This window comes from Syngnathus scovelli, chromosome 22, assembly GCF_024217435.2.
Source record: "Syngnathus scovelli strain Florida chromosome 22, RoL_Ssco_1.2, whole genome shotgun sequence".
Lineage (NCBI taxonomy): Eukaryota > Metazoa > Chordata > Actinopteri > Syngnathiformes > Syngnathidae > Syngnathus > Syngnathus scovelli.
The window spans coordinates 4,540,012-4,566,494 of record NC_090868.1 but is presented as its reverse complement, the minus strand read 5'-3'; the positions used below and the strand labels follow the sequence as shown (position 1 = coordinate 4,566,494).

At 41.5% G+C, this 26,483-nt stretch overlaps 2 protein-coding genes and 1 long non-coding RNA gene across 5 annotated transcripts in view; 1 reads left to right on the top strand and 2 right to left on the bottom strand.

Annotated features, from left to right (window-relative positions):
- The window catches only part of LOC125992364 (uncharacterized), a 102,467-nt gene that overhangs the window by 4,864 nt on the left and 71,120 nt on the right, over positions 1-26,483 (top strand). For all 3 annotated transcript variants that reach the window (XR_011086191.1, XR_011086188.1, XR_011086187.1), the window contains one exon: positions 19,765-19,874. This is a non-coding gene — a long non-coding RNA (uncharacterized lncRNA). The remainder of the gene's footprint in view (positions 1-19,764; positions 19,875-26,483) is intronic.
- On the bottom strand, positions 10,258-12,342 carry LOC125992340 (homeodomain-interacting protein kinase 1-like). The gene is made up of 7 exons (XM_049761287.2): positions 11,601-12,342; positions 11,346-11,527; positions 11,152-11,275; positions 10,946-11,077; positions 10,820-10,882; positions 10,567-10,748; positions 10,258-10,502 (listed from the first exon to the last, which is right to left on the bottom strand). The coding sequence occupies exons 1-7, from the start codon at positions 12,036-12,038 to the stop codon at positions 10,415-10,417; spliced, it is 1,209 nt and encodes a 402-aa protein (XP_049617244.1). The 5' UTR covers positions 12,039-12,342; the 3' UTR covers positions 10,258-10,414.
- gpr37b (G protein-coupled receptor 37b) lies at positions 15,104-25,864 on the bottom strand. The gene is made up of 2 exons (XM_049761256.2): positions 24,290-25,864; positions 15,104-18,802 (listed from the first exon to the last, which is right to left on the bottom strand). Exons 1-2 carry the CDS (start codon positions 25,415-25,417, stop codon positions 17,987-17,989), a joined length of 1,944 nt encoding a protein of 647 aa, XP_049617213.1. The 5' UTR covers positions 25,418-25,864; the 3' UTR covers positions 15,104-17,986.

Genomic DNA, 26,483 nt, shown 5'->3' with positions numbered 1-26,483 from the left:
GAGCAAAATGGCTGCTCACATTTATCAGTGATGCTTGATGCTTTATGAAACAGTTAATAATATTTTCCACCTTGTCAAGAGGTGTATGTCAAATGCTCCAGTCACATCTACATCCCATTAAGGTGCCTGCCCGCCTGCCAAAAGCGTGACGATAACATTTTCTCATCAAATCCGTTCCATTAGGTTCATTTCAGCCGGCCAATGGCTTGAAGATGAAGCTGTCTTCATCTGACGTTTGATTTATAGTCCCTCCGGAAATTAATGTGTGTCTGCGGCCGTGCACTTAGACTGAAGAGCCCAGAAAATGTAATTTCAGAACCCATTTCCTCCAATTTTTGCCAATAATGAATGGCCAGACGGCCTTGTGCTATTGTGTAGCCTTCATAATACAAATATGTTTGTAGTTTTGCATTGTTTACATTCTTTATTGTCTTGTTTTCTTCACCGGAGAGATTTTAAAGCCGCTTGAAGATTTGTTCCTCGTCCTTGGAGGGAGGGATGAAGGGAGGGATAAAGACATTCCTCCCAAAAGGAGCTTTGCATTATTCCCGGGAGGCGTTCAACAGTTCCCTCATTAGGGATTCAAAGCGACCCCCTCGGACCGAGGAGGGTGCGCCCTGTCACAAAGAAGCAAAACACCCGCTTCTCTTCTCTCCCCCTTCTTCTTTTTAAGATGATATTGTAATCAACTTGTCTTTATGTCCCTTGTGGCGATCTTATCCGGCCTTTTTCCTCCATTTTGAATTAATGAACTTCTCCAACTTTAGTGGCTTGTTTTTATTCATTAAATACAACCTTGATTGCGCTATTGTTGGGTTATATTGCCTGACAAGGTCGCCGTAGGTCAGATTTTAGAGGTGTCCAAATTAATTGATTATTCGACGATTAATCATTATCAAATTAATCGATGACCATTTTTTTTCTCTAAATAAGCCAAAATAATTGGGGGAAAGGTTTTTGTAATAGATTTTAATGCAAAACAAAATGGTAATCTATTATTCGATAAATCAATGAATAATCGAAAAGATAATCGACTCCAAAAATACTCCATAGTGACAGCTCGATCACATTTTCTGCCTGGATTGTTTGTGTTTATAGCATAAACGCTATCTTAGCTAGCTCGATTTATAAATGCCATTGAAATTTACAAAAAAAAAAAAATATTTGATGTTAATCAACAACCAGGAAATTATTATTTAAAAAGTCAGAGGAGCTACTTTACTGAGAAAAAACCTAATTAGGATTATTTTTCAGTATTCCTATGAGCTCCTCTCCGGTTGTCAATGGCAACTTTATAGCGACCGACATTTACAAGTCTTTTGTTCCACCTTGTTGACCTTTCCTGGTACCTGTCATACTCGGTGCCGGCGTACGCCCCCTCTTTGTTCAATCAGCGACACGCTCCACTGTCTGCTAGCTACCGCCAGACAGCCTCCAGGTTCTAGCGCATGATTGCTCCGAGTATGATTCAATTTAGCTGAAAGGTGTCTGCTTGGGGGCGGGGCATTTTCTGCTTTTATTGTCAACTTGAAACTGTATACTGCCAGCCTTTTGTGCATCCTTTTCAACATCCTGTTCACAGTCCTCTTCGGTTCCCCCCGAGGGGGCTTGTGGGAGATTGTAGCCATGGGTTACCGGAGACCCTACTCGCGCTCCGATTGGTCGAGCCCGACGTCGACTCGGGCATTTAGTCATATGGACACTTGCTGATGTTGTTGTTGCGCTCTCTCGCTACTCCTCCGCGTCCAGACAGACGACGAGGCAGAGCGTGGGAAGTTGACTATCAAGTGTGGCGCCGGGAGGACAGCAATATGACCTTCAGATGACTTTTGAGTTGAGCAGCGAAATTGACATAATAGCATTTATTAGAAGTTGATAATAGTTACCAACTCTCCAATTGATTAATCGAGGAATTGGCTAAAAAAAAAACTAACAAATGCAATAATAATTTTTCCATTTGTGGTCATCATCTGTTGTTCTATTGTGGTATCTATGACTTTGAGTGTGTATGGCTTTTAATTGGCTGGTGAGTGACATGGGTGTCAAAGAATGTTTAATTAGTTTGCTGGCTGTTAAGGGAAACATTTTTTTTGCTCTAAGTGTGTAAAAAATTAACCAAAATAATGTTATCAGAGGCCTCAGACACAAAATATTCACGCTGATTGAATTTGACTCATGCGCTACAAAGTCTATTTTTAGTGTGTCTTTTAATAAATATCCACGGTGGAATGGAGATGAGACGCCATCTTTAACTGTGGTGTCAAAATGTCTCAGATCCTCCACAAAATGAAAAAATAAAAACATTTGCATATTGGTGAGTAATCTTAAGTTACATCATACTCCCCAAAGACAGAATATGATCCAGTGCGTCACTGAAGGATGTTGGAGGAGGAGCGGCAATGGATGAAAGAAAAACAAGAAAAATGAGGAAGTAGAGCCCTGTGATTTTCACATTTAGAAACAAAACTGCAACAAATTTCATCCCAATCTTTTCTTCTTCTCACCGACATTTAGATGACATTTGCGTCTTTCCCAATGAGGTCAAAGTCGTTGAAATGGGAACAGCAGTGGCTCCATTTGACTCCCTCCATCTGTCCACCATGTTTGCGGCTCACTTCTGCTCTTTTATTTCTTTTCCTCCTTATTGCCATCCAGGCGCCGCCGCCATCTTTCACACACTTCTTCATCACTTCACCCACGCACGCTGCTGTCTGCTCGTCTGTTGAGTGTACAAACACACACTTAGCAGCACCGGCTCTTTTTTGTAACAGTGAAATGTCACATTAGTGACAAATTGGTATTTAGAGGTGATAATCCAGTGGTGTTACTAATTGCTCTATTGGAGTGCCGTGTTAAATGTGTGGCTAGCAACATTTAGCTGTTTACAACTAAAAATATTATAGACTGTGTGTGTAGCTCAGTGTATAATTTTATCTTGACAAAAACATTCAAGCAAAAATGAAAAAGTATGTTGCAATAAAACGGTGACCAGTACAATTTACATTAAAAAAATAATGCTAATTAGCTCTGTCCTTGTAGCAAGCTAGCTAGTTTAATTAGCTAGCTAGCGTATCTACAGTACGTAGCTAACTGTCCATCTACCCATCTATCGAATCCATCCAATTTATCTAATCAATCTAATCCACGTATTTTAGCTATCTAGGTATTTTATCTTGTCTGATTGTAATCTAAGATCTTTAATGACCAAATTATCATTCGTCTCATGCACATGGACAGCAGGACCTCCTTGGCCACCACATGGACGCCCTCCTTACACACTAAGTGCAGAAATTATTGTGTTTGTGCATGAGTACCAGCCTGCTGTCAATCAGAAAATGAAAATCCACAGTTCAATTTGGATTAGCATAATCCTGATATCAATTCGGATGGTGTATCGTGGTAACCAGGGTCCGACAGTTTTGCAAATATTTTAAATTGAATGAAGGTTGTTAAAAAATAAGAATGTGTTTATAAGATGGAATTTCTCTCCTATTTTTAATTCCAAGTCACTCCAGCCGGAATCGGGGGAATCCGACACACACTAGTAGCCTTTAAATATAGCAGCCAATTTCCCCCCCGGGGTTAATTGAGGTGACAGTTGGCGCCGTAGCGCCGACGTCTGCCTTTGACCCACTGACACATTTCCTGTTCCATCTGTCTGCCACAGAGTCGACACGCTCGGACCTGAGCGTGTCGACTTGGGTATTTACCTTACGACTTCTTTGAATAATTCAACCTTGGGCTTTGCTACCCCAGCTGCTCATTTCTTTTGTACAGCAAGCAAAAAGATCCATAAATCATACATCAATCTCTTCTTTAATCCATCATTCCCCGCTGACCCCCCCATCTGCTTCCGTTCTCATTCTCATTTTTCTTGCTATTTTTCCCCCCCTCCATTCACCATGTCACCTTGGCCTCCTTGTCTCTCTTTCATGCATAAATAACTTGCTTCTTCTCACATCCTTGAAAGAGCATAATCAAGTAGTGTGCATAAAAAAAAAAGTCATAGCGTTATTTCCAGCTCAGGTGCTAAAAGACGGTTACGAAGTAGCACTGAGCTTGATTAATCATTCATAAGTCTTGCCTGATTCCACTTTTCCTTTGTATTGACTTTTTCTCCCATAACGCAGGAATAATATTCTGAATTGAATCATCACGAGCGAGAAAGACAGGAATGGAGAACAAGAGAGACAACAGCAGATAACGAGAGCGAGAGGGAGGAGTGTTCACCATATCTGCCTCCAAATATCCCTCTAATCTTAAAACACCCCTCAGAAATCTGCTGGATCAAAGTGGTCTTGAAATACATCCAGGCCTCAGTACAAAGTCTGTGTCTGTGTGGACGTGCTAGATTCTTGTTGCGTGACAAGGCAAAAATATTTTTCTTGCTAGTACATCCTACATACTGTATATGTAATCCAGTGTCTGCAGTACATTTGATATATCGACGGGGACATATAAGAATAATAGGACTTGAGTAAAAGTAAAAAATGGTCCTGCAAATAAGCATAAGAAAATTCCCAGGTTTTCTTAAAATGGCAGTAGATAGAATGAAAACAGCAGAGGCCCTAAGATTGACCCCTGTGGGACTCCATTTGTTAAAGGCAGAATGAAACTCATAACATGGATGGACCCAAATATTTCTAAAACCTCGCAAAATTACTTTTTTGTTTCTTTTTCTTGAGTATTCAGTGAAAAAAAAAAAGATCTCCATCCATCAGTGCATCGTCCGTGTTTATCCTTGTGCTCAGGTGGTATCATTTGCTCATACGTGCTTGTGCACAAATCACGCTGATGTATTTCCCGTCCAATTAGCCCGTGACCCCATTCTCTCCCCAATTGGCTGCCTACCCCCGGCCGGCTTCTTTGTTGGCTTCTAATGGCTTTGCCACATCTTCACATCCTTTTATCTCCCCTCGTCTGTTAGCATTAAGGCGACGGAAACTCCATCGGACCAAGGACGTTTGTCTAATACTTACAGATTCTCCTACTTTCCCTTTCAGTGTGTGCACACCTTATTTGGGAAACGACTCGTGCGTGCGTATATGAGGAGGTGCAGCCATATGTATCGGACCACCTGTGTCAGCCTCTGTTGTTGCCATGGTGAAGTCCATTAGGCCCGCAGCCAGCGCCTAGGTGTGTGCAAATTTAGATTTGTCAACCACTAAGCCACAGGTGTCAAACCTGAGGTACGGGGGCCAGATACGGCCCGCCATTTTATGTGGCCCGCAAAGACAAATCGTGCATCAAATTCGTGTGTCATTACTAGAATTGCAAATTGTCTTCATTTTTTTTTTTTTATTTTAGACCAGTTTTTACTCGTCTGATTTGAAAACGAGCTATTTGTCAGTTTGTAGCTTTGACCGGATATAATATGAGGTGCTCATACGTTTTTTGGGGTTGACAGTCATAATGGCCCTCCGAAAGAAGTTATGACTACAATGCGGCCCGCGAAAAAAAATTGTTTGACACCCCTGCGCTAAGCGAATATTTTGTGCTCGGAGTTGTGTTGTGGTGCCGTGTTAAAAGCAATTTAGAGAGGAGATTTGCTGCATAAAAAAATAAATGGATTTCCCCAGCTTAGCGCCCTCAACTATTGTTTTGAACACCCTCATTTGGCTTACCGTGAGGTCTTAAAAGCCTCTCGATCGCATTGTTGACCAACCCACAGATGCAGATGAAGGAAAACACACGTCCTAATCCGCTACACAATCAATGAACAATCACTCCACACAAAAGAAAACCCTTGTTTGAATCCGACGGGCGGAATGGCTATAAAAACATTATTTTGTGGAGAAGCCCCAAATCTGCCTTTTGTAATTGAGAGTGAGCTTTTCGGTAATTAGAGTTGCTCGTTGTCATGTGTGCGAGCGGCTAAATATTAGCGACAGCTCTCCAGCTGAATTTACTTGCTTTGCTAGCCAATCGGAGCCGTTATCGATTTCCATCTGGCGGTAATTCAATTCTTATCAAATTTGTGGGACGGATTCTTGTGGGAAAATAATAATTAAATAGTACAGGATCGGGCCCACCAGCTTGCTATGCCAGATGATGTTAATGTTTTTTTGTCTCATCCAAAAATACATACATTTATTTTTTTAATACTCTATCTTCACGGAAAGCGATATGGTGACCACTATCTTATTCAATTGTTCCTAATTTTCTGCCTAAATATATATGATCGCCCTTCCCTTCCCATATTTTCTTCCCACCTCTTTTCTCACCACCTCCTCTCCATCCTTCTTCTGTCAGTTCCATACTCCACTATATTAGATCCAGGTCCACCCACGTTTGCTTTTCAAGTGTAGTTAACCCGGCTTAAGCTGCCTGACAAGCACCACTCCGACTCCACCTAGCAACAGCCCCCCCCCCCCCCCCCCCCCCCTCCCTGCCTCCATCCCATCTCACGCTGCAGCTGGGAACACTGGGAGCGGATTTACATGCTCCCACTGCCGCTCTTTCATTGATCTCCGAGCATATCTACTGACGGCTTCCACTGCGGGAAATCTTCCATGGAATGACATTCAAAAGATTTTTTTTTTTTTTTTTTTTTGCGGTTACTATGGCGATAGCCGTGTGGAGCACATCTTTGTGTAATTGTACCTGAGATAAATATTGGATCATTTGAAGAGCTCGGAAAATTGACTTGTAATTTGAACATATTATTTTTATTATGTTATTTTGCAATGAGGCTCTTGCATTTATTCTTTTACACAGGATACAAAGTAACACACACACACCTACTACAAAGGCTGCCATGACCACAGAAGAGAAAGAAAACTCGGGTAGTGGCCAAGCTTCAGTGGAAAGTTACAGCTTCCCTTCCTGTTTTTCTTCGTCTTTGTCCAAGTGTGTGTTTGTGTTGTGCGAACAAGAGTAGCTTTGACTCACAAATTGCACACTTGCCTCCCTTTGTCACTAGACTGTACACTCCGTGTGTGTGCGTATCGACAAAATCTACATATTCGTGCGAGTGGGCCTGCCTGGGCAAGACGTGCGTGTGTGGTGACAGGGAACTGACCGGTCCGTTTGGATCACTCCCACACGGCCCAACACAAACACGGACACACACAGATGTAGACACACAAACGGGTATTGTTCCAGTTTGACCCTTTTGACGTATAGTGCCATTTGAATTCTCGACAATTTCGAGCAGCAACACTTGACAGTACCTTTATGGTTTGCAATCTACATTATGTTTATTTTAATCAACTGTTGTTTAAAATGTTGTTGCGACACTTCTTTTACACACAAACATTATTCAAAACTTGTAGAAACTAATATATTGAAAAGTTTATTCTATAATATTCATGGTAGCCCGTCTATGGCATTATCCTTTATGTGTTAGCATTAAGCTAACTGTTGGACAAAGCTATAATTTTTAATTTTTGCCGTGTTTTGCATAATATACTTATACGACTATATACTTTATACTATACTTGGAAAATTAACAGTTTTTATTTATTTTATTTTATTTTGTTTTATTTTATCTATATACTATACTATACTTGGAAAATTAACAATTTTTGTAATTAGAATTATACATAGAATTTAATTTAATTTAATTTAATTTAATTTAATTTAATTTTATTTTATTTTATTTTATTTTATTTTATTTTATTTAAATATTTAACGTCAACCAAATTGCACACCTCACACCCAAGGAGGACATAATAGCATAGTATATTACAGGCTGGTTAAGAGTATCGGGTGTCATAGTATCGGATCAGTTTGACACAATACAGATAAGCGTGCAAGAGATCATAATTGATTAGGGCCTCCGTTTTGCAGCATGTGAAACCCGCAGTAAAGCGATGAAACACGATCTCTTCCTTCCTGGTGTAAACAGTAACATCCCCCATGCATCATTTTTTTTTTTTTTTTCTTTTTTAACACAGCTCAACACCAATCTGCTACACAATAACAAGATCCGTACAATGACAGCTCGTTCTGCTCGGTTTTGTTTTACGCTTCCTCCTATAGGCTACCCCAGGCAACGAGCTCCCGAGGGAGAACGTAGACTCGCACAACTCAACTCGTACAAGGAAAGTTTGTGTTCTGTACAGCAATCATTTCTTCAGGTATCGCAAAAATGTTGAATTTGAATCCAGACCGCATTAAGTCTCTCAAACCTCCCATGATAACAGTCAGCCATTTTTCCTGTGACTCACACATGAAAGACATGTAAATAATTCAATTTTTATGTGCATACCTTGCAAGGCTTAGCAGCCAAATAACCTGTGCAAATAACTCTAAGGCATAATACAAATGCAATTTCTAGATAGATATGACAAGACTGTTATTTGTTGATGTATTTTTATGCCAGTAAAAGACAGGAAAGCTATGACAAATATCGCAATATATGAAAAATAATCTTGCGTTTAAAAAGTCAGAGGTTCTCTGGACTGCCATTTAAAATTTCATTCATATTTGATCAAGATTAGGGAGCAATTTAAAATAACATGGAAAATCCCATTTAGCATGCTCGGCCGCTTCTATCTCTGTCAAATCTTATCAGATCAAATAGTCAGTTGTCGAGCTTCTATGAGATCTCATTAGTTTAGAGTATTCTGCATCTGGGTAAAAAAAGAAAAAAAAAAAAAAAAGCTATCTCGTTTTAGCTAATAGCTTCCCGCTCAATGTTATTTTAACGAGCTGCCCTCTTTGTGCTGAGAGCGTTTATTTCAACCCTTTTTTCCACTACGCGACGTTGACTTGGCAACCGGAGTACGCTTTGCCAAAACATTGTGTTTTAAAGTTGGAAGCTGCAAGAGCAGCTGGTGTATATGTGGGCCACTGCAAAAGTGAGGCCCTGAGGGAGGTCAAAAATCGGTCACAGGGCAGCTGATGTGTTTTCGTATGATTAGATTTGTAAAATTATATTCCGGTAGGCCGACTAGCATAAGCACCCGACATAAAATGTTGATACGACATGACTTTTTTTTTTTTGGAGTCAACGTGGGAGGGTGGAGTGCCATCCAAATACATTAACATTTACATGAACAATGAAAACACCGGAATACTAGGTCAAGCCGTCTGTACCACATTAAAAATGGAGAAGCATCGTCTATCTGTGTGTTGCTATGAGGCAGCTTCCGTTTCATTGGCCGTGGTCCCCGATTCCCTGATCCATTTTGCTTGAATCACTGGCAGCTATAAACAGATTAGAATTCTGTGTGTGTGTGAATGTGTGTGTTGACTAATCTGTTCAAACGGTGAGGTGGAAGGTGTAATCGTTCGGGGAAGAATAAGAATAAAGATGGCGGTCATACTAGTCTGGTACATTTTATAAACGAATAATCCTAATATGCATCTTAGTTTAAAAGCAGTTTTCCAAATCATTTTGAAAATCGAGAAAAGCCCATTTACGTCGATTCTACCTTTTCCGATTACCAAGACTCAGAATCAGTATGATTTTAAGCTAACATTTTTTTTGGAGTGCCCATCTCAACCCTGAGGATATTTTGAGTAAAACTGTACAAATATGTTAAATATGTCGCCTCGTGATCGCCAAGGGGTCCGAGCAAACTGCATTAGCGAGAGGGACTCATGGCCTATTTGTGTTAGCTCTGATTAGCCTACCGTTAGCGTACAGGCTATGTCTCTGGTTTTAACAGAGCGACAAATAAGCAAAAACGCTGACTCATTGAGGTCAGAGATGGCAACAAAATCACAATGGCACAATGGAACAATTGCTCAGGGCTTCACTATTGTGGGTTGCTTTTTAGAGGAAGCCAGAATTTTAAATCAGAACTCCTTACTAGGGTGGAAAATGTTAGCTGTGTTCCTTCCTATTATTCCCTCACATGCTGACAAGGTGACGTGGGCGGAGATGCGCTGGCATTTAGGGCGAAGACAATGTAACGATTCCTTCTGACATTTGTGTCAGGCTTGTGTGTGTCCTTTAGATCCGCAGATGCCGCCTTATTCCCGAGTCACGTCAAACTGTCCCGAATTGGTAGAAAACTCTTCGGTATTGCGAATGACTCTGTGGCACTGAGATAAATAAGAGTGTTTGAAAAGGGATTACAAAGCACTCATCGGAATTAAATTTTGACATCCGGTGATGCGTGACACTCAATTATGAGCGCTCCTATAGGTAAGGCGCAAAGTCTCTCTCAACAACTTACCTCGATTATAAAGTCGACTTTCTGAACGGCAGCACTTGAATGTGACCAATACCCAAATTCATAAAACTAAATTCACGATGCCGCTTAATCCCTCGTAAAAAGCAGCTGAATATATTTTTTTTATCGATTATACTTCAGATCAGACCTCTATGTATTTATTTGTCGTACATCATGAAGTCAGTCACCACAACCCAAAACTGAATCCAATTGAAAATCTACGGGAGGATCCGAAGGTCATCTGCGGGTATTTCCGTTTCAAAAGTCTTGATGGTGCAAGAGTGTCGTCACACTGCGCTGGAAGTCTGAAAGTCTCCTTGGTTCAACGAGGTCTCAGTCAAATGCCCGCTCAGCAGGTCCAAGCAGGATTTAACACTAAAAAAACAATCACAAGTGAGTACGTACATCACTTCTCCGGCAATCCAAGACGGTTTCTTACTATTGGCAGTCATTGAAATCTCCATCAAGGTGGCTCATGGTGATAAAGGGATGTTGTAGAATCTGGTTGGGTCTGATCCTTTCATTGGGATCCAAGTGCAGCATCTTTACCAACAAGTCAACGAAGCTTCTCCTATCAAGGTTGTCAGCTCTCGCATCTTCTCCGGTCAGTCCATCGCATCCCTCACGAAGATAGAAATGTCAGGTATCGCTCGTTCCTATTTACGATTGGGAAGATTTTTTTGGTATCTTACCTCCAGAAGTTGGTATAGACTGTTAAGGGTGCAAGGTATGCAAGAGGAACTGTACAGCTTGGCCTAAAACCAAATACATTTTAGATTTCTTAAAAAGCTGTACCAAATACAAAAATCCATCCATACCTTAAACATCCAGAGTCTTGGTCTCCGTTTTTCAGATCTTGCGTAATAATGTTGGAAAAATTGTTTTGTGTACACTCCAGAATTCAGCAGATGTTTTGGTGGCTTTCCTATAACTCGAAGTATGTGTCTCATCTAGTGAAACGATACATCTACATTTACAGATGTATCTCTTGACTAGGTCACCGATCAGGTCTTACTGGACTCACCATGTCAAACTCATCGCTGCTGGGGAACAATGCCTTGCCCATGAGCAGTTCTGCCCCAATACAGCCTAGAGACCAGATATCAATAGCCTCATTGAAGGGAGCACCCAGAAGAATCTCTGGAGATCTTTACAACATTGACATTTTTAGTACCGTTTCCTGCTCACTAGTTATCATCCGTCGTGGTTGTCACTCACCTGAACCAGAGCGTCTGAAGTTCCGAGCCCTTGCATCTCTCTGAAATCAAAATGGCTGTACCAAAATCGATGATTTTAACTCTCAGTGGCTGATGGATGTGATCAACTAGCATAATGTTATCTGGTTTGAGGTCGGTATGGGCGATCCCTAAGCTTTTAAGGAGTTGCAGGGATAAAGCAACCTGAAACGATGAGGAATAACGGTCATTTCAAAACGTCAATTTGATAATCCAACATCCGACGACGGAATCGAACCTGCTGCAGAATAGGACGAATCTCCTTGAGCTCCAAAGCTTCTTTCTCTGTGACCTGGTATTGGTAAAGACTCATGTCTAGCTTCTCAAACTCATGACAATAATGGCCCTCGTGGACAAAGGAGCTGTACCATTTAACGATGTTATATTTTTCCAAATTGAAGTTTTTCAGCACCTCCAGGGTTTCCACCTCTTTCTGAGCATCGCAGTTGAATTCTTTCTCCATGATGATTTTTAGAGCCACCGATTCGTTCGTGGGCAGCTTCCTGCAGTGGACGACCTTTCCGAACGACCCGCATCCCAAAATACTCTCCACCATGAATTCTGCAGACGGGGAACATATTAAACTTCCTACTTCCAGATCTAATTCCTCACCGAAAACGCTTTCAGATGAACTTGTTTCATCACTCCATGCTGCATAGTGGAATAATATTGACATGTCATCTATCGAGTTAGGCTGTTCTTGATACTTAATTTCTTTTGCTCATGGTCTTTGTACATGTATCCATTCCATTTACAAATGAACAGATTTTCTATCTCGGTTAATTGAGCCGAATCAATTGTGGATTCAGGTCACGGAGTGTTTGAAGGTGAGTCTGCCATACGCAGCGACGGGGATTGGCGGTGGCGATGGCCCGTACTCACGGTTCATGATAAAGCGGCGGTCCAGAAGCTTGTAAAACGGTGTAACTGACAAAGTTAAAGGCTGGACGGCCACAACCGACTTCTTTCGATCACAGCGACGCGGGACGCTCACAGCTCTAATATGTCGTACTATGACATCATCGACAACGTTCCTCCGGCCGTCAGCAATCGGAGAGGTGCGATCATTGCATGATGTCGCCACGGGTAGTACATTTTTTAACTTATTAGTCGGGTTATTAACTCATTCACGGCTATAGGCGTCAATTTTCCAGATAAATATTTTTGTTGAATGAAAACCTGTACGTATGGCTTCATGGGTAATGTACGTTCTAATTTAATTGTAAGATATTTTATGGTATGCTTATGAATGAACTGAAGACACAAAGAGAAGAGACACATTTTTTTTCTTCCCTAATTGGTCTTCTAGTGCATCCACTGCACTTAGACATTGACTGCCACCTCCCCAGGAGAAGTGTCTGGCGCTGCTTGTGGCTTGAGTGCAATAATCATGCAGTCACACCTCACCAACAGAACAGGCCCCGCCCAATCCGTCGAGATGTCACACTGCCTTTTTCATGCAAGCTTGAGGATTTTAAAGTGGCATTGTTTGAGGTAACGGCTTCGATCCTGCTATTTAAGGCCATTTTTGTTTTCTAGTGCCCGGCGGTCTTACCAGGATCACTTCTGTCGGTTACTGAAACCGTCATTTAAATCCTGATCACATTTTTTGTGTGTGCTTGCGTTTTGGTACGCATGAGCAAATCCAGAAGATGCCCAGCGGGGGTATGCTGAGGTCATCAATGCATTTCTAGACCTTGGTTTCTTTTCAGTGTAGGTTTGAATGATGTAAAAAGGGCTTTCAGGAAGTCCAGGAGAAGAAAAGGAACCCCCTGTGGTGTGCATAGGAGCATTGATGTGATTTTGTGCTACTGGATGCCTCCAAAAGGTGGCTGGAGTGTATATTTTTATTTTTTCTGGAAATTTACATTTTGTGCACATATTTTTGTAGGAGAAAAAAAAAAATTGTTTTGGCCTCATAAAAATGTATATTTCAAAACTACCAGCTTACATCATAAATTGAAGGTAATTCCATCCCATAATATGACGATGTCACCTTCTATGACATCCAGTGTTGCATTATGATGACATCCATCCCAATATGTAAATATATTCCGTTAAAACTATATAAAAAAATCCTCCAGCTATGAAAACCGATGTATATTTTCCCAACTCATCTGCGGTTTAAATTGACCACCCTAGCAAGTAATCACTCCGTAAAATTAGCCCCTTGATGAAAATCGGATTTTCAAGCAGCGTGGCGGTTCCCTCTAACAAGTTGGAGGGCATGAATTGAGATTTCAATTAGTCTTCCTGTAATTAAAACTAGCAATGGTGATTATTGATGAAATGGGGAAGCGGAGGAAAGGCGAACATAGATTAACACAGAAGGGAGTAAAAGTACAGATGTTGTCGATTAAAAGTCAAAAGATAAGAAGTGGGGAGAGATCTTCCAAGATGGAGGAAGGGGATGTGCACAGAAGGCCACTGAGGAGAAGGATCACTACTCTCTAATGATCAGTTTGCCGGTTACCATGGCAATAACGAGCGCCCATCAAGTCGTCAGCAGCAGGTGTCCATCTGTAGTTCTCCTGATAATAAAGACCTTGCATGTTTGCATAACTGACACATTATTATTGCAACATGGTAATATTCAAATTTCAAGTGAGGATGAGTCAGTAAAATAATTTTTACCTTAACTTGCGTGAAAGCAATTTGCATCATTTAATTGGGGTCATTTGCAATTTGCATCATTTAATTCTTTCGTTTCTTTGTATTCGCCAATGTATCATTACCCGATTTCCGGTAAGCTGTTTAGATTGAAAAAAAAAAAGAATATTGAAGTAACAAAAACTCATTAGTTGCTCCTTGGTATGAAAAAGGGCATTTATGGAACTTGCAGTGGTGTGTGTATGTGTTGAAGGTCTTATGCACCCTACACACACACACACACACACACACTTAAGATCCATCAATGAATATGCTTCAGTCAAGCGTTTACTTTTCCCGGTGACCTAGAAAGTCTTTCCATTCATACCTGCTTAGTGTTGCAAAGATTTATCCGAATTCCATAGGACACGACCAACTTTTATCGTAAATTTATTTACCTCGATAGCTTAGCAGTATCGATATGGTATCTGTAACAGGAACGTGTCGCCATAGCAACAGCCCGACCGGCATGGATTATTGCTTTGCTTTAAATAGAATGAATAAAGACCTCAGGAGTTGCCACAGCGGACTGACAACTTGTCGCAAAAAGAGTGTAAGGTGTGTTTTTCTAGTTAGCATTGGCTAACGTAGCATTTTTTTAAGACAAATTATTTCAATTTTTTTTCAACACTAATGCGGCCTTATAACCCTAGTATTTAACTGAAACATTTTTTTAATCTCTTTTTTTAACCTGGAGGTGAACAAGTGTTGTTGCATAAGTGTGCACACCCTCTTTTAATTAGCCTGACTGTTCAGACTGGCCCTATCGCATTCATACACTTGTTGAAAAGCACTCAGCGCACTATGTGAAGTGCAACTGATTAACCCCAAATAAACTTTAGTAGGTTTTTCTTGTCCTTTTTTTTTATTTTCAAGCACAGATGAAGGTTTTGTTCAATTTGTCGGGGAAAAAATAATTAGAGAAGCGTGAGCATTTAGTCTATCTGCGATTGGTAAATTCTGAGCACAGCCATTTTCCCCTTTTTAAGAGGGTGTCTTCACTTTTGCAAACACAGTATTCTACTTCAATTACTTTTTGTAACAAACTGATACAAACAAACACTCATTTGTAGTGATAACAAGAAACGTAAGTCTGATTTAAGGGTTTTAATGTACAGTTTTCCATTCTTTGATAGACAAAGTGACAGTTTTTGGCTATATAAAAAGCTATTTAGAAACCAGCGAGCGGGGTTGAAGACAACAGTGCATGTGCTTACATTGGCAGACACCAATTATGGACAGAGGACACTCACACAGTTTGGGAATACATATCGTATGCCACAAGAACCACTTCATCAACACCTTAAACCGCACGAAACTACACACCGAACCACTTAGAATCCGCCCAACCCCTTGCGTAAAATGTCCCCGAAAAAAGGTCAGTTTGACTTCAGTCACAAAATCCGGACTTGAATTGAAATAATGAGTGTGATTTGTGATCAGGTTTGAACATAGCACCAGGGTAGGTTGGTCAACCTTTGGGATTGTCGACTTTGGACAAACTGAACTCGTATGTGAGTGCTAGAAACGGTTGCTACCACAAGGCGGTTAGAAAGTTTGGCAGTGAAGTAATCAATTGATTGTGATACACAGAGGATAATATCATAAGGCCTGTTTTTATTCCTTTTGGTCAGTCTAAGAAGAGGCAATTGCTAATTAGCAGTGAGGGGGAAAAAAAAAATCTTGCACCAGTCAGAACTTTGTAAAATCTTGCATTATCCATAATCAATACGGTTCTTGCTTGGACATGGCGTGATAATAACAAAGTGCGAAAAAGTGCTGACAGAGGAAAAATTGTAATTTAGCTTTCTCTTGTATCTCGAGCGAGATATTACGGATCTGAGGAACTGCCAGTGTGCAGTAAAAACTTCTCACCGGAAAATAAGTTTGAATGTAGACACAAAAAATGTCTAAATGTACTCGAAAGCTAAATGCTAAATCTTTGTAGCATTTAGCTTGATTTAGCAGTTAGCTATGATTTAGCCTTTTCTTGTTTCTCGGGGATATATTCCAAATTTGTGGAACTGTCGATGTGCAGTAAAAACTTTTCATTGGCAAATAAGTTTGAACGTAGACACAAAAATATCCAAACGTACTTGTAAACTAAATGCTAAATCTTTGTAGCATTTAGCTAATAAGTACATTCGAGCATATTTGCGAGTATGTGCTAGTCAAACATTTTTACTCCACATTCAACGCTTCTGTGACTTAAAATTGAACTTGACACATACAATTTGATGAAGATAAATTTTAATTATAAAAAATCTTAATTATGTTATTTTATAGGGCGACCGTAAGTATAAATGTAAATATATTTTTGGCTGTTTTCCCCCCTCACTTGACTTGATTGTAATGAGCGACAATATTTTCAAATTTATCTTTCAGGGCGTAAAAAAAACAAACAAAAAACATTTATAGTACAATACACAAATTGATTCGTCATTTTTACACTTTTTAAAAGTCGCCGCTTTGGCGCTGTTTCACATGCTTGTGGTAGCACTCGACTCTCAATCGATTCTAATGGTACTGATTGAATTCTAGTTTACAGCGCATTCATCATAAGAGCACCAAAGTGTGTACAGGTTTTTTTTTTAAATATATACAACCCCCCCAAGTGCAAGGCGTAATATGATACAACAGTGCAGTCAGTGACGTCCATGCTGTTTCATATTCCATCGCGATCCATTTCATGAGTCCGTTGAGAACCTTTTCATTTGTTTACGCTTCTCTGAGACCAGCCCAGTAATGTCACGGTAAAGTGTTTATTTAATATGTACAGTGTAGACACTTCATTAAGTACACTTGCACAATCTACTGTCCTAAATGAGATCTGTATCGAATATTTTGCAATTTTTTTTTGGACACAGTTTTGGATTTCAACACAACGTGCAAGCTAGAAACCACAACAATCTGCCGTCACCTTGTAACAACAATTACAGTCGATTTTATATGTAAACAGAGTGGTACTGTCTGGCAGTGTCAACTTTTACCGGATGGCATTAACTGAGTGGCGGAGGAGTTGTTTTGATTCCAATTTTGTGAATTTTCACATGCAAATCAGTGCTTAGACCTCTGCCAAGGCAAAAAAAAAAAAAAAAAAGCTTTAAATATATTTTTTAAAACATTGTAAATGTATGTGAATACAAAAAAAATGCAAGCATAAAATATAGAGAAAATACTGGATGTTTTATTAGTGTGAGAAGGATTTGTCTAGAGGCGGGGCCTGGTCCGGGTGATTTGCCTTGACCAAGTTTGCGTATCAAATCAAATTTCCCCATTGAAACGAATCAAAATGCCATTAATCCGTTCCAGCCTCTAAATTAACCCACGATAATTTTGTACAAGTACAAATAGCACTGGATTTTAAAATCAGAAATTGAAAAGAATATACATTTAAACAAATAAAAGAGTGTTAAGAGTGGTTTCAAGAAGAGTCATTAAAAAAAAAAAAAGTTATATACGCACACTCACGCATTCTCTACCACCCATTCCAATAGTGGCACAACATTCTAAAACACGCACACACACTGCAGTATTCGTGTGTAGGGTTTCTTGAATGGGTGTGGCCTGATGAGTGATGTCACAAGTTTGACTCCACGCCTAAAAAAATTTGATGTTTACTTGACAAAATCTTGTTCAGGTTTCCTCCAAAAGTCTAAGTAAATTTTCTAATATATTCATATAATATCTATATATTTAATATATTGTTGTTGAATTTTACTCTCTTCATTACAATTATCTGAGTTATTATGATAATTTTTTTTCAAGTAAATATCACAAATTTTTTCAGTACAACTCTGGTTGCCCATTAACGGCATCGTTAATAAAGAAGCATCTTCGTGCTTGTTGTGTTTCAGCGGACTGTTGCTATCTTTTAGCTTCCGAATGCTGAACGTTGATAAAGCGGGGGAACGCCGTAATGCTTTTCTACTTGGCAAATCGTTTTTCATCATGCGCCGGGAAACCAAACAGACCTTAGCAGTGAGATCCGGCCGGCGTGTAGTTGCTCAGCTCCCGGCGAATGGTGCTGAACGGCGACAGCTCCAGTTCGGTGGTGCACTCGTGTTCGTTATCGTCGCTGGCCGTGGTGGATGAAGGCGTGCGGCTGCAGCAGCAGCAACAGCAGCAGTCCAAAAAGGCCCTGCCCAGCGGGCGACACAGCAGGAGCAGCAACACGGGTGTGACCGCCGCCCGGCAGAAGAGCAGCAACTGAGAGAGCAGGTGGAGCACGGACATGGTGTTCTCGGGAACGCCAGCCGCCATGTACACGGACACGATGTTGCAGATGTTCTCGGGCACCACGCAAGCGCCGTAGACGATGGCCAGCGCCACCACCGTGCAGTTCATCTGACTCTCCAGACGGATCTGCTTCTTGTTGCTACGCACGCTGGCTTGCTCGGCCCGCCGGATCTTCCGCGCCGTCACCAGCGAGCACCCGATAGTGAAGAGGGTGGGCAGACAGAAATAGCAACCGAAGCACCACCACAGCCGGGCGCCCTCGTACGTCAAACCCAGCACGTAGAGCATATCGGGGAGGGCGGTGGAGATCCGGATCACGCAGCGCTCCACGGGAGGCTCGTCCGGGATTTCGGCCTCTTCTGTCACCAATTGTCGGATGAGCAGCTCGGGCAGCGCTAGGAGGAGCGCTCCGATCCAGATGACGGCCAGCTTGGCGGTGGTGGACGTGCAGTTTTCGATCATCTCGTAGTACATCTGGACATTGGTGGCCGCCCGGAAGCGGTCGATGCACAGCGCGCATAGCGTGAAGGTTGTCACGCCCAGGGAGGCCACCTGAAGGGAGCAGAGACAACAGAATCACTGAGAAAGACTCTTCAAGATGTCGGTTAGATTAACACCATGCAAAGTATTCCTCAATAGCAGCTGGAGTGTGTATAGAATTTTTGTGTGTCCTTGCAGCAAGCATCTCATGAAGCGGCCTCCACACACTCCAGTCATTCCGTCTCTGGCTTTTCTCCCAATGACTTTTACTACTTCCTCACCCTCTTGTTCCGAATTAAACATCCCTTCCTCTCAACCCACCATCGCCCCCCCCTAACAGTCCCTCCCGTCATATCAAATTTAATTACGACAGCCAGCATCCCAGATGGCCCCACTGAGCCTCGGCTTTGCTTCTCGAAATACTAACTTCCTGGACAGATACGCACGAGAGCTCTGTTGCCTCAACGACAAGGCCGGTCCCCACATTGCCTTTAAATCAGACGTCCATTTTTATTCCTACCCTCAACCTGAAGCCACCTTGTGGCTTCATGCAAATCCACTGTAAAAATTTCATGACTGGACGAGTGTCTTCTTCATGGAGGAGCGAGAACATTTCGTGTATAATTTATTCGTTGGAATGGCTATTTTTAGTCAGGTATAACTCAGCCAGGCAGTCGAAAAAGAGCCCAAACCCTCGCCTTATTTTCAATTCATATATCGAATTAGCCTGAAGTTCAGAATATGGCAGCCAATGTGTTTTTTGTCGCGGTCATTGATATGAGAAGCAGGTGTTGCCGACAGCCAGTGTCTCCTCTGTGTGTTTATTTAATAAAAGGTCATTAACTTGCCGATTAACGGTGCCACAAAGGCTGCATATTATTTATTGGCTCCTAATGAGCACTGGTGGAGCCTGCTTGACCATGTGACCGCTGTCAATGTCAGTCGTAATGGGAGTTATCAGGTGATGAATGGGGATAGTGTGCACGCAATATACATAAAGTCATCTTTGTGTGTGTGTGTGTGTGTCACCACAGAGCCCAACTCAACCATCATCCATCTGCCAGCCAGGGTGTGTCTGACAATAGGCTGCTTCAAATGGGTCAACTCAAATGACCTCTTTTGACTGCGGACTCTCAATAAAATGGTATGTAATTTTTTTTTTTTATAACTCATAGTGGTTGTCCTATAGGAGTACTCTAAAACTTTTTAGTTTCGAGGGACCTTCACTCACTGTCCTAATAAAACATAACCAAAACTGCCAAAATCAAAAATAAATAAAAGTGGAGCTGAAAAGAAAGATATCTCATTGAAAACATAAATTAAAATATAAATTGATATTTAGTTGTATTTACAAATTTATTCTCTTATATATTTTGCTATTATATTTTTTTTATACTTACATATTTCTACATTTATTTTGTATTATTTATTATGTGTTGTTTTTATGTCCATATATTTTTTTTATTTAATATTTCAATTACATACATATTTTTTAGATATGTTTTTATGTTCACATTTACATTTTTATTTTTTATTTGGGTAGTTTTGATCCTGCAATGCCAAATAAAATGTTACTCAATATGCTGCATACAAAGTACTGTACACAAAGTAAACATCAGACATAAAAACAAAGTATACACTAGGGATTGAATTGATTAGTCAACTAGACTTTACTCCGCATTGATGTTTGAAGCTTTAAGTTAGTACTAATTACGTGTTTTTACGTCTTGTCTACCAAAATAAGATAGTTGTGGTTAAGAATAGCGGTTAGCATCGCTAGCTTAAACGATTCCAATCTTAGCTAGTCTTAAAACAAACGTATGGTCGTACTTGTCTACCACACACCAGCAAGCACTTGTGGAGAAAGCTGCTAAAGATTTTATTATCGCTCTAATAATGTTTTATATGAATTACTTAGAGGCTTCTAGCAGTGTGCAACAAAGTGAAATACAATAATTAGCCTAAGTAGAGCCTCTTCTGAGATCAAATATCAAAAGCCCCATTTAGTGATGCCGCTCCCTGTGTTTTATTGCATCTCCCAGGCACTTTCTTCTGGACAATAAATTCCATCTCCATTAAATTACATCATGGTCTGGGGCATATTGGTTGTCTGTCTCTGTGTGCCCTGCGATTGGCTGGCAACCAGTTCAGGGTGTCCCCCGCCTACTGCCCGATGACGGCTGGGATAGGCTCCAGCACGCCCGCGACCCCCGTGGGGACTAAGCGGTTCAGAAAATGGATGGATGGATGGATGAAAAAAAAACAAAAACATTTGCCTAGCTACCGCTAAAGTCACTTTTCCGGGTCATCTGAGGTTGTCTGGAAGGTGTCGCAGCGGACAGATGTGCTTTCCAACTTGATTCTCATTTCCTGTCCACGACTGAGCAAATCACCTAATGAATATTTCAGTCGCACTCTCTCAATGATCAATTTGGCCTTCAACAGCCGGCTTGTTTCCTTATTTAAAACCACGATTGAGTGCTAAGCTAAATTATTTAAATACTATCTAATTAACAACTGTAATGGTAGCGAGGTCACGACATCAGTGTGTCGCATAAAATGAAGAAGGTGCGGCCATATGCGTTAACAACACGAGCGACGAGCGAGAATGTGTGTGTCCCCCTGGGGCTTTTGTCTAATCACAGATAGCTGATGCAGGGAGAATAGCTGCGGGCAGCGATCGGTGCGAGGAAGGCCATTCGGCCCATCTGCTGGATAAGCATGCCCCGCTAAACTTTGCATGCGTGTGCGCACACAAGATGGCTGCTCGTAAAAATAGAAAACTCAAATTTGCCCGAGTGTTATACAACGCAGAGCAATTGGAACGTGTCAAGCTGACGAATGCCCGAGTTTCGGTGGGTCTTCACTCCCGGCGACCATTTTTGATAAATGTCACTGTCTTTTTTGTGGCGTGGCATCAGTCTGCCTGTCACCTCCCCGTTGAGGTTCACCGTAGCGTAGCAGAGGCGGCCTGAGGTAGGGACGTAAACCACGCCCACACCTGTCAATCACTTGTCAAAACACAACTGATCGGTACTTAGCCAGTGAATGTCCCCAAATCCTGCCGACGACGGCGGTTATGTCGTGTAAACAACACGACGCGGCTGCAAGGTTATTCCAAAACTGGCAAAACAAAAATGATACGTTTCAACGTACCGTATTTTCCGGACTATAAGGCGCACCTAAAAACCTCAAATTTTCGCAAAAGCCGACAGTGCGCCTTATAGTCAGGTGCGCCTTATATATGGACCAAATTCCGGCCCGCGGAAATTTAAACTGGCCCGAAGCATTGTGTCATAAAATCAATCATAAGTGACCCGCTGAAGACTATGAATCATGAATCAAAAAGACTATGGATCATTATTTTGTGATTATACAGTAATTTGTTGCGTCTGAAGTTGAAATAAAAAAGATAAAATGGAGAAGGATTTGATTTGGATTAAAAATCTGACATGATGCAACCTGGCCTGTTTACTGCAGTCACAAACATCAATATCACCCTTCTTATTCATACAACAATAACAACAATAAAACAAACTTAATACATCTAATAAAAAATTCATTCAACTTTCATAAAATTGTTAATTTTGTAATCTTTAACTTTTAAGGTTTACTGATCTACCTGACTGTTTTGTTTTGTACTTATTAAAATAAGCTTTACATGTTTCTTTTGTGTGTTGTGTGATATTAACATTATTGATTTATTGTTATTTGGCTTTTACTATTTCAAGTTATTATATTTTGATTGCATTAATGGTGCGCCTTATAGTCCAGTGCGCCTTATATATGGACAAAGTTTTGAAATGGGCCGTTTATTGAAGGTGCGCCTTATAGTCCGGAAAACACGGTACTTGAAAATATATTTAATCATATCTCCAAATACATTTGAAATTACTTGCTAAAAAATTTATCATTTTTTCAAATAATGCTAAGTGAGTATTTTTTTTACCTACATTTTATCAATACAATTGTAAATTACGTACATACATACTACAATGTATTGCTGTATATCCAGTGTTATTGTGTTGGGACTCATAATGTGAAAATCCATATGATATATCACTCTAGTGTATGTTTATGACGCTGTCATTGACATAACGACATATTGATTATGTAGTAAGACTGCTGCTGTCAATCTTACCAAATGCCAAAAGATTCACCTCAAATTTCACACGCCTTGAGGGAATTGTTAGATTTGTGTTCCGAGATGATGATTAGAGACAATTAGCGTTAAGCCAGATGGAAAGAAATATGTGTGTTGCTCCGCCCACAGTCATCCAAAGGGAATTGCTTAAAAAAAAATCCACGACCACGTGTGACATTATAAGCGTTTACGCCAATTATAATCCTGTCATGCTTTTGAATGGTAAATATTTGTCGACGTGTCCTTCAAGTGTGGCAAGCACAAATTTCGACTTTAGTAGCTATTATGTTTCCTCGAGCTTATTTTGTCAACGTAGCTCTAAGTGGGCCAAAACAATCGCCGTCCTCCGTGGCTATCAAAATGCTTCCTGCCTTGTTTGTTATTTTCGGGGGCTGTTTGATCTCTCTTCTGGCCAAGTTATTATCCAAATGGCCATATTGTACCTTTTTCATCAATGGCTTTCTTCTCGTCTTACTGTCAGGGGTTATAGCGCCACCTGTTGCATTGTATTATACAGCTAGCAAATCCGATTTCCGATTACATGAATGCATTTGTAAAGATAGCATATGAATCCTAATTTGCGTTTTGCTCCCTTGAGCAAATCATTTTCCCGTCATTTTCTAACAAAAGCCTTAAAACCCAACTTCATTTGCTTTCCACCCTGAGGTATTTTATGACAATGACCCTTCCAAAAATGAAAGCAGCTGCATTGAAAACATCAGCTTCAAACACAAAAGGGAATCGTCTCCTGTCTGGTGATTCTGATGGAATTGTGATGAGCGTGCAAATGGGAAGGAATCAACATGGTGTAAACAACCTGTGTGAGCAAATGACAGATGGCAGCGAGGGAGTCCCAGATTGACGATGTTTGTGCGAAAAGGTCGTCTGTAGGTCTACTTGCGGGTGGGAGTTGTGCTCCAAAAACTAGCAAAAACGTAAAGTCCTTTTTGAGTGGCTAACATCCTAAGCTAGTTACTATGTTGTTTTTATGACAGGTAAAGAAACTTGACACCACAAAGTCCAATATCCAAATACAGGACAGCCCTTTCAAGTACAGAGTGAAAAATAATACATCCTCGCTAGTGTTTTGAAATGTATAACGCCGTGTAATTTAATAGATGCTATTTGTTAGCCACTCTATAGTGTTTTTGATTCGGTGTTAGCATCAAGCTAATGTATTTTGAGGCAAAGTTATGAGGTTGTTTTAAAAGTAAAAAACGTCATAGTTTCATAGTAAACTAAAACTAGCTTGTTTTTGGAATGTGGAAGGAAGCCAGGGAAGGTCGGAGGTTCAAAACTGGAACCTCTACTCTTGGAGTTCTGCTGTTTGTGGACTTTGTTTCATTCCTCTTCTCTAATGGATACAAAGTCTGCCAACTAGTGGTGAAAGGTGTTACTACAACTTAAAATGTTACCTCCATATACGGCACCACTCTGCAGGTGACCTCCCCCAGCAGCCAGGACTTGGTTAACTCATGGAAGACCACCATGGGGAGGCAGAACAAGATGAGCACAAAATCCCACACAGCCAAGTTAGCCAGCAACGAGTTGGAAATGCTCTTCATGTAGTAGTTTTGGCACACGATGCACAAGATGGCGACGTTGCCCGCGATGCCCACCAGGAAGATCACCCCGGAGACACAGGTGATGGCGTAGGCGCCGTACGTCTCGCTGGTCACCGGGTAGAACGGGTTCTTGATCTCGTCGCCAAAGTCCTGCGATCCAGGCGGCGTGATCGGCGTGGCGTCCCAAGGGTTCTCCTCCCGGAAGGTGAAGAGCTCGGGCTTCCTGGTGAAGAGTTCGAAGGGCGCGTCGGTGGCCGTGAGGGCCACCGGCTTGGGGACGGGTTCCCATGACGACGCGTGAGGCTGAGCAAGAGCTGAGCTTTTATTCAGGCGGGTTCTCCCCCTCTTCCAAGCTTTCTCCTCTTTTGTCCCCCTCCTGTGTCGATCTCCCTCCGTGGGCCCCCCTCCACCCATTGAAGAGGTCTTAAGCGTATTGTGGTGTCCACCTGCCGGGGTGCCCGCACCACTCACCCCGCCATTCAACTTTATCCTCTTACTACGGCGGTGCGTCGTTTCCCAATGGGAGACCGCATCCTCCACGGGTGTCAGCGTCCTATTCAAGTCGTGCTTGTTGTGTGCAAAGCGCCTCACTTCTCCCGCGACCCCTCGTTTCCATGGTCGCGTGGAGTTAAAGGTCCCTCGGATGATTGCCACCGGGGTCTCACCTGTGGCGCGGTCTCTGGTTTTGCTTTGCCGAATATCCCGGGGTGAGCCGCTGGAAGTCCCGACGGGGTGCGGGATCAGGACCTCTTTTCCGCCCTCATTGTTTGTCACGGACAAACACACTTGTGCATTGACGAGGAGTAACACCAATAGCATCCCGGGTGAGAGGATCTGCATCGTGCGGGGGGATTGCGGACTTCCGGAAAGTGCACCTTCATGTACTCTTCTGCTCTTCCATTCAGTCAACAGCCATGATGGAGACAGCTCCGACGAATTGCCGTTTCGCTCAAGAAAAATACAAACAATTTGCTGCATTCATGAGGCGCAAACTTGTGGGTTACATCCAAATATGTGGCCGTGCCGCATCTAGAATCAGCCTCGCCTGGAGATGGCAAACGAAGAAAAAGGAAGGAATGTGTTGCATATCTGTCTTCTAGAAGATCCCTGAAATCCGGCGTCCACTGTTTGAGTCCCTGTGTGTGACTTGAGTGAGATGGAGCAGCGGCAATGCGGCGTGGAGCCGCCTGAAGCTCACTGATGCATCGGAGTGGAGAGCGAACGAGAGAGAGAGAGCGAACGAGAGAGAGGTAGAAGAGGGGAGGGGTTCTCTTCACGCCTCGCTCTCTTCTTGCTATATCTCAGCGTGCACTGCAAAGAAAATGGACTCCCCTGGCGGATAACCCCGATCTGTCACTCTTCATTCATCACTAGAGCATCCACAAGACCCCCGGGCAGACCACGGCTGCAGACCCCCCCTACCCTCATTCTGTCGATGCTTCAGGCAAACGTAGTAGCCACGCCCGTGTTGATGCATGAAAAAAAATCACGCATAGGAGGCGCTGTGTTAGCTATAAAGTGAAGGAATTATTAGGTATACCTGAAGAACCTAAACCAAAATTCCAACAGAAGACATTTATTGATTTTTTTTTTGGGACAATTAAAAAAAAAAGTTTATTTCCTTAACACAGTACAACCCCCACCCGCGCAATTTGAAATATAATTACCACATTGTATGCTAGCTTAAAGCTAACAATGTAAACCTCACATAATTACGTTAATGAATAACATCGTTGTGTTTTACATCACTGTATGCAGCATGTATTGAGACATACAGTAGATATGTACACAATGTATACAAAATAATGCATATATTCTTTATCCTCTGCGCAGAACGGCTAATATCACTGCGCGTTGTTTTTTCCATTCAATATTCCATTCACTTAAGTGGTCAATTTAAATTCTCACAAGCCTCTCAATAATTTTTTCTAGTCCTCAAATAAAGATGACTGACTCCATTTTTTTCCAAGCAACCATTCTGCTTTGACTTAATCAATAATTCAAGAGACTTTCAAGACCAAATGAAACGGCCACATGACGTTTG

Excerpts from the sequence above, each read along its gene's own strand:
- gpr37b (XM_049761256.2), bottom strand. The coding sequence starts at position 25,417 with ATGCAGCAAATTGTTTGTATTTTTCTTGAGCGAAACGGCAATTCGTCG. Across the intron at positions 18,803-24,289 it reads GAGTGGTGCCGTATATGGAG|GTGGCCTCCCTGGGCGTGAC; the intron begins GTAACATTTTAA and ends TGCTCCCTTCAG.
- LOC125992340 (XM_049761287.2), bottom strand. The coding sequence starts at position 12,038 with ATGTCAATATTATTCCACTATGCAGCATGGAGTGATGAAACAAGTTCA. Across the intron at positions 11,528-11,600 it reads TTCGTCCTATTCTGCAGCAG|GTTGCTTTATCCCTGCAACT; the intron begins GTTCGATTCCGT and ends TCATCGTTTCAG. Across the intron at positions 11,078-11,151 it reads GCAGCGATGAGTTTGACATG|ATGAGACACATACTTCGAGT; the intron begins GTGAGTCCAGTA and ends TCGTTTCACTAG.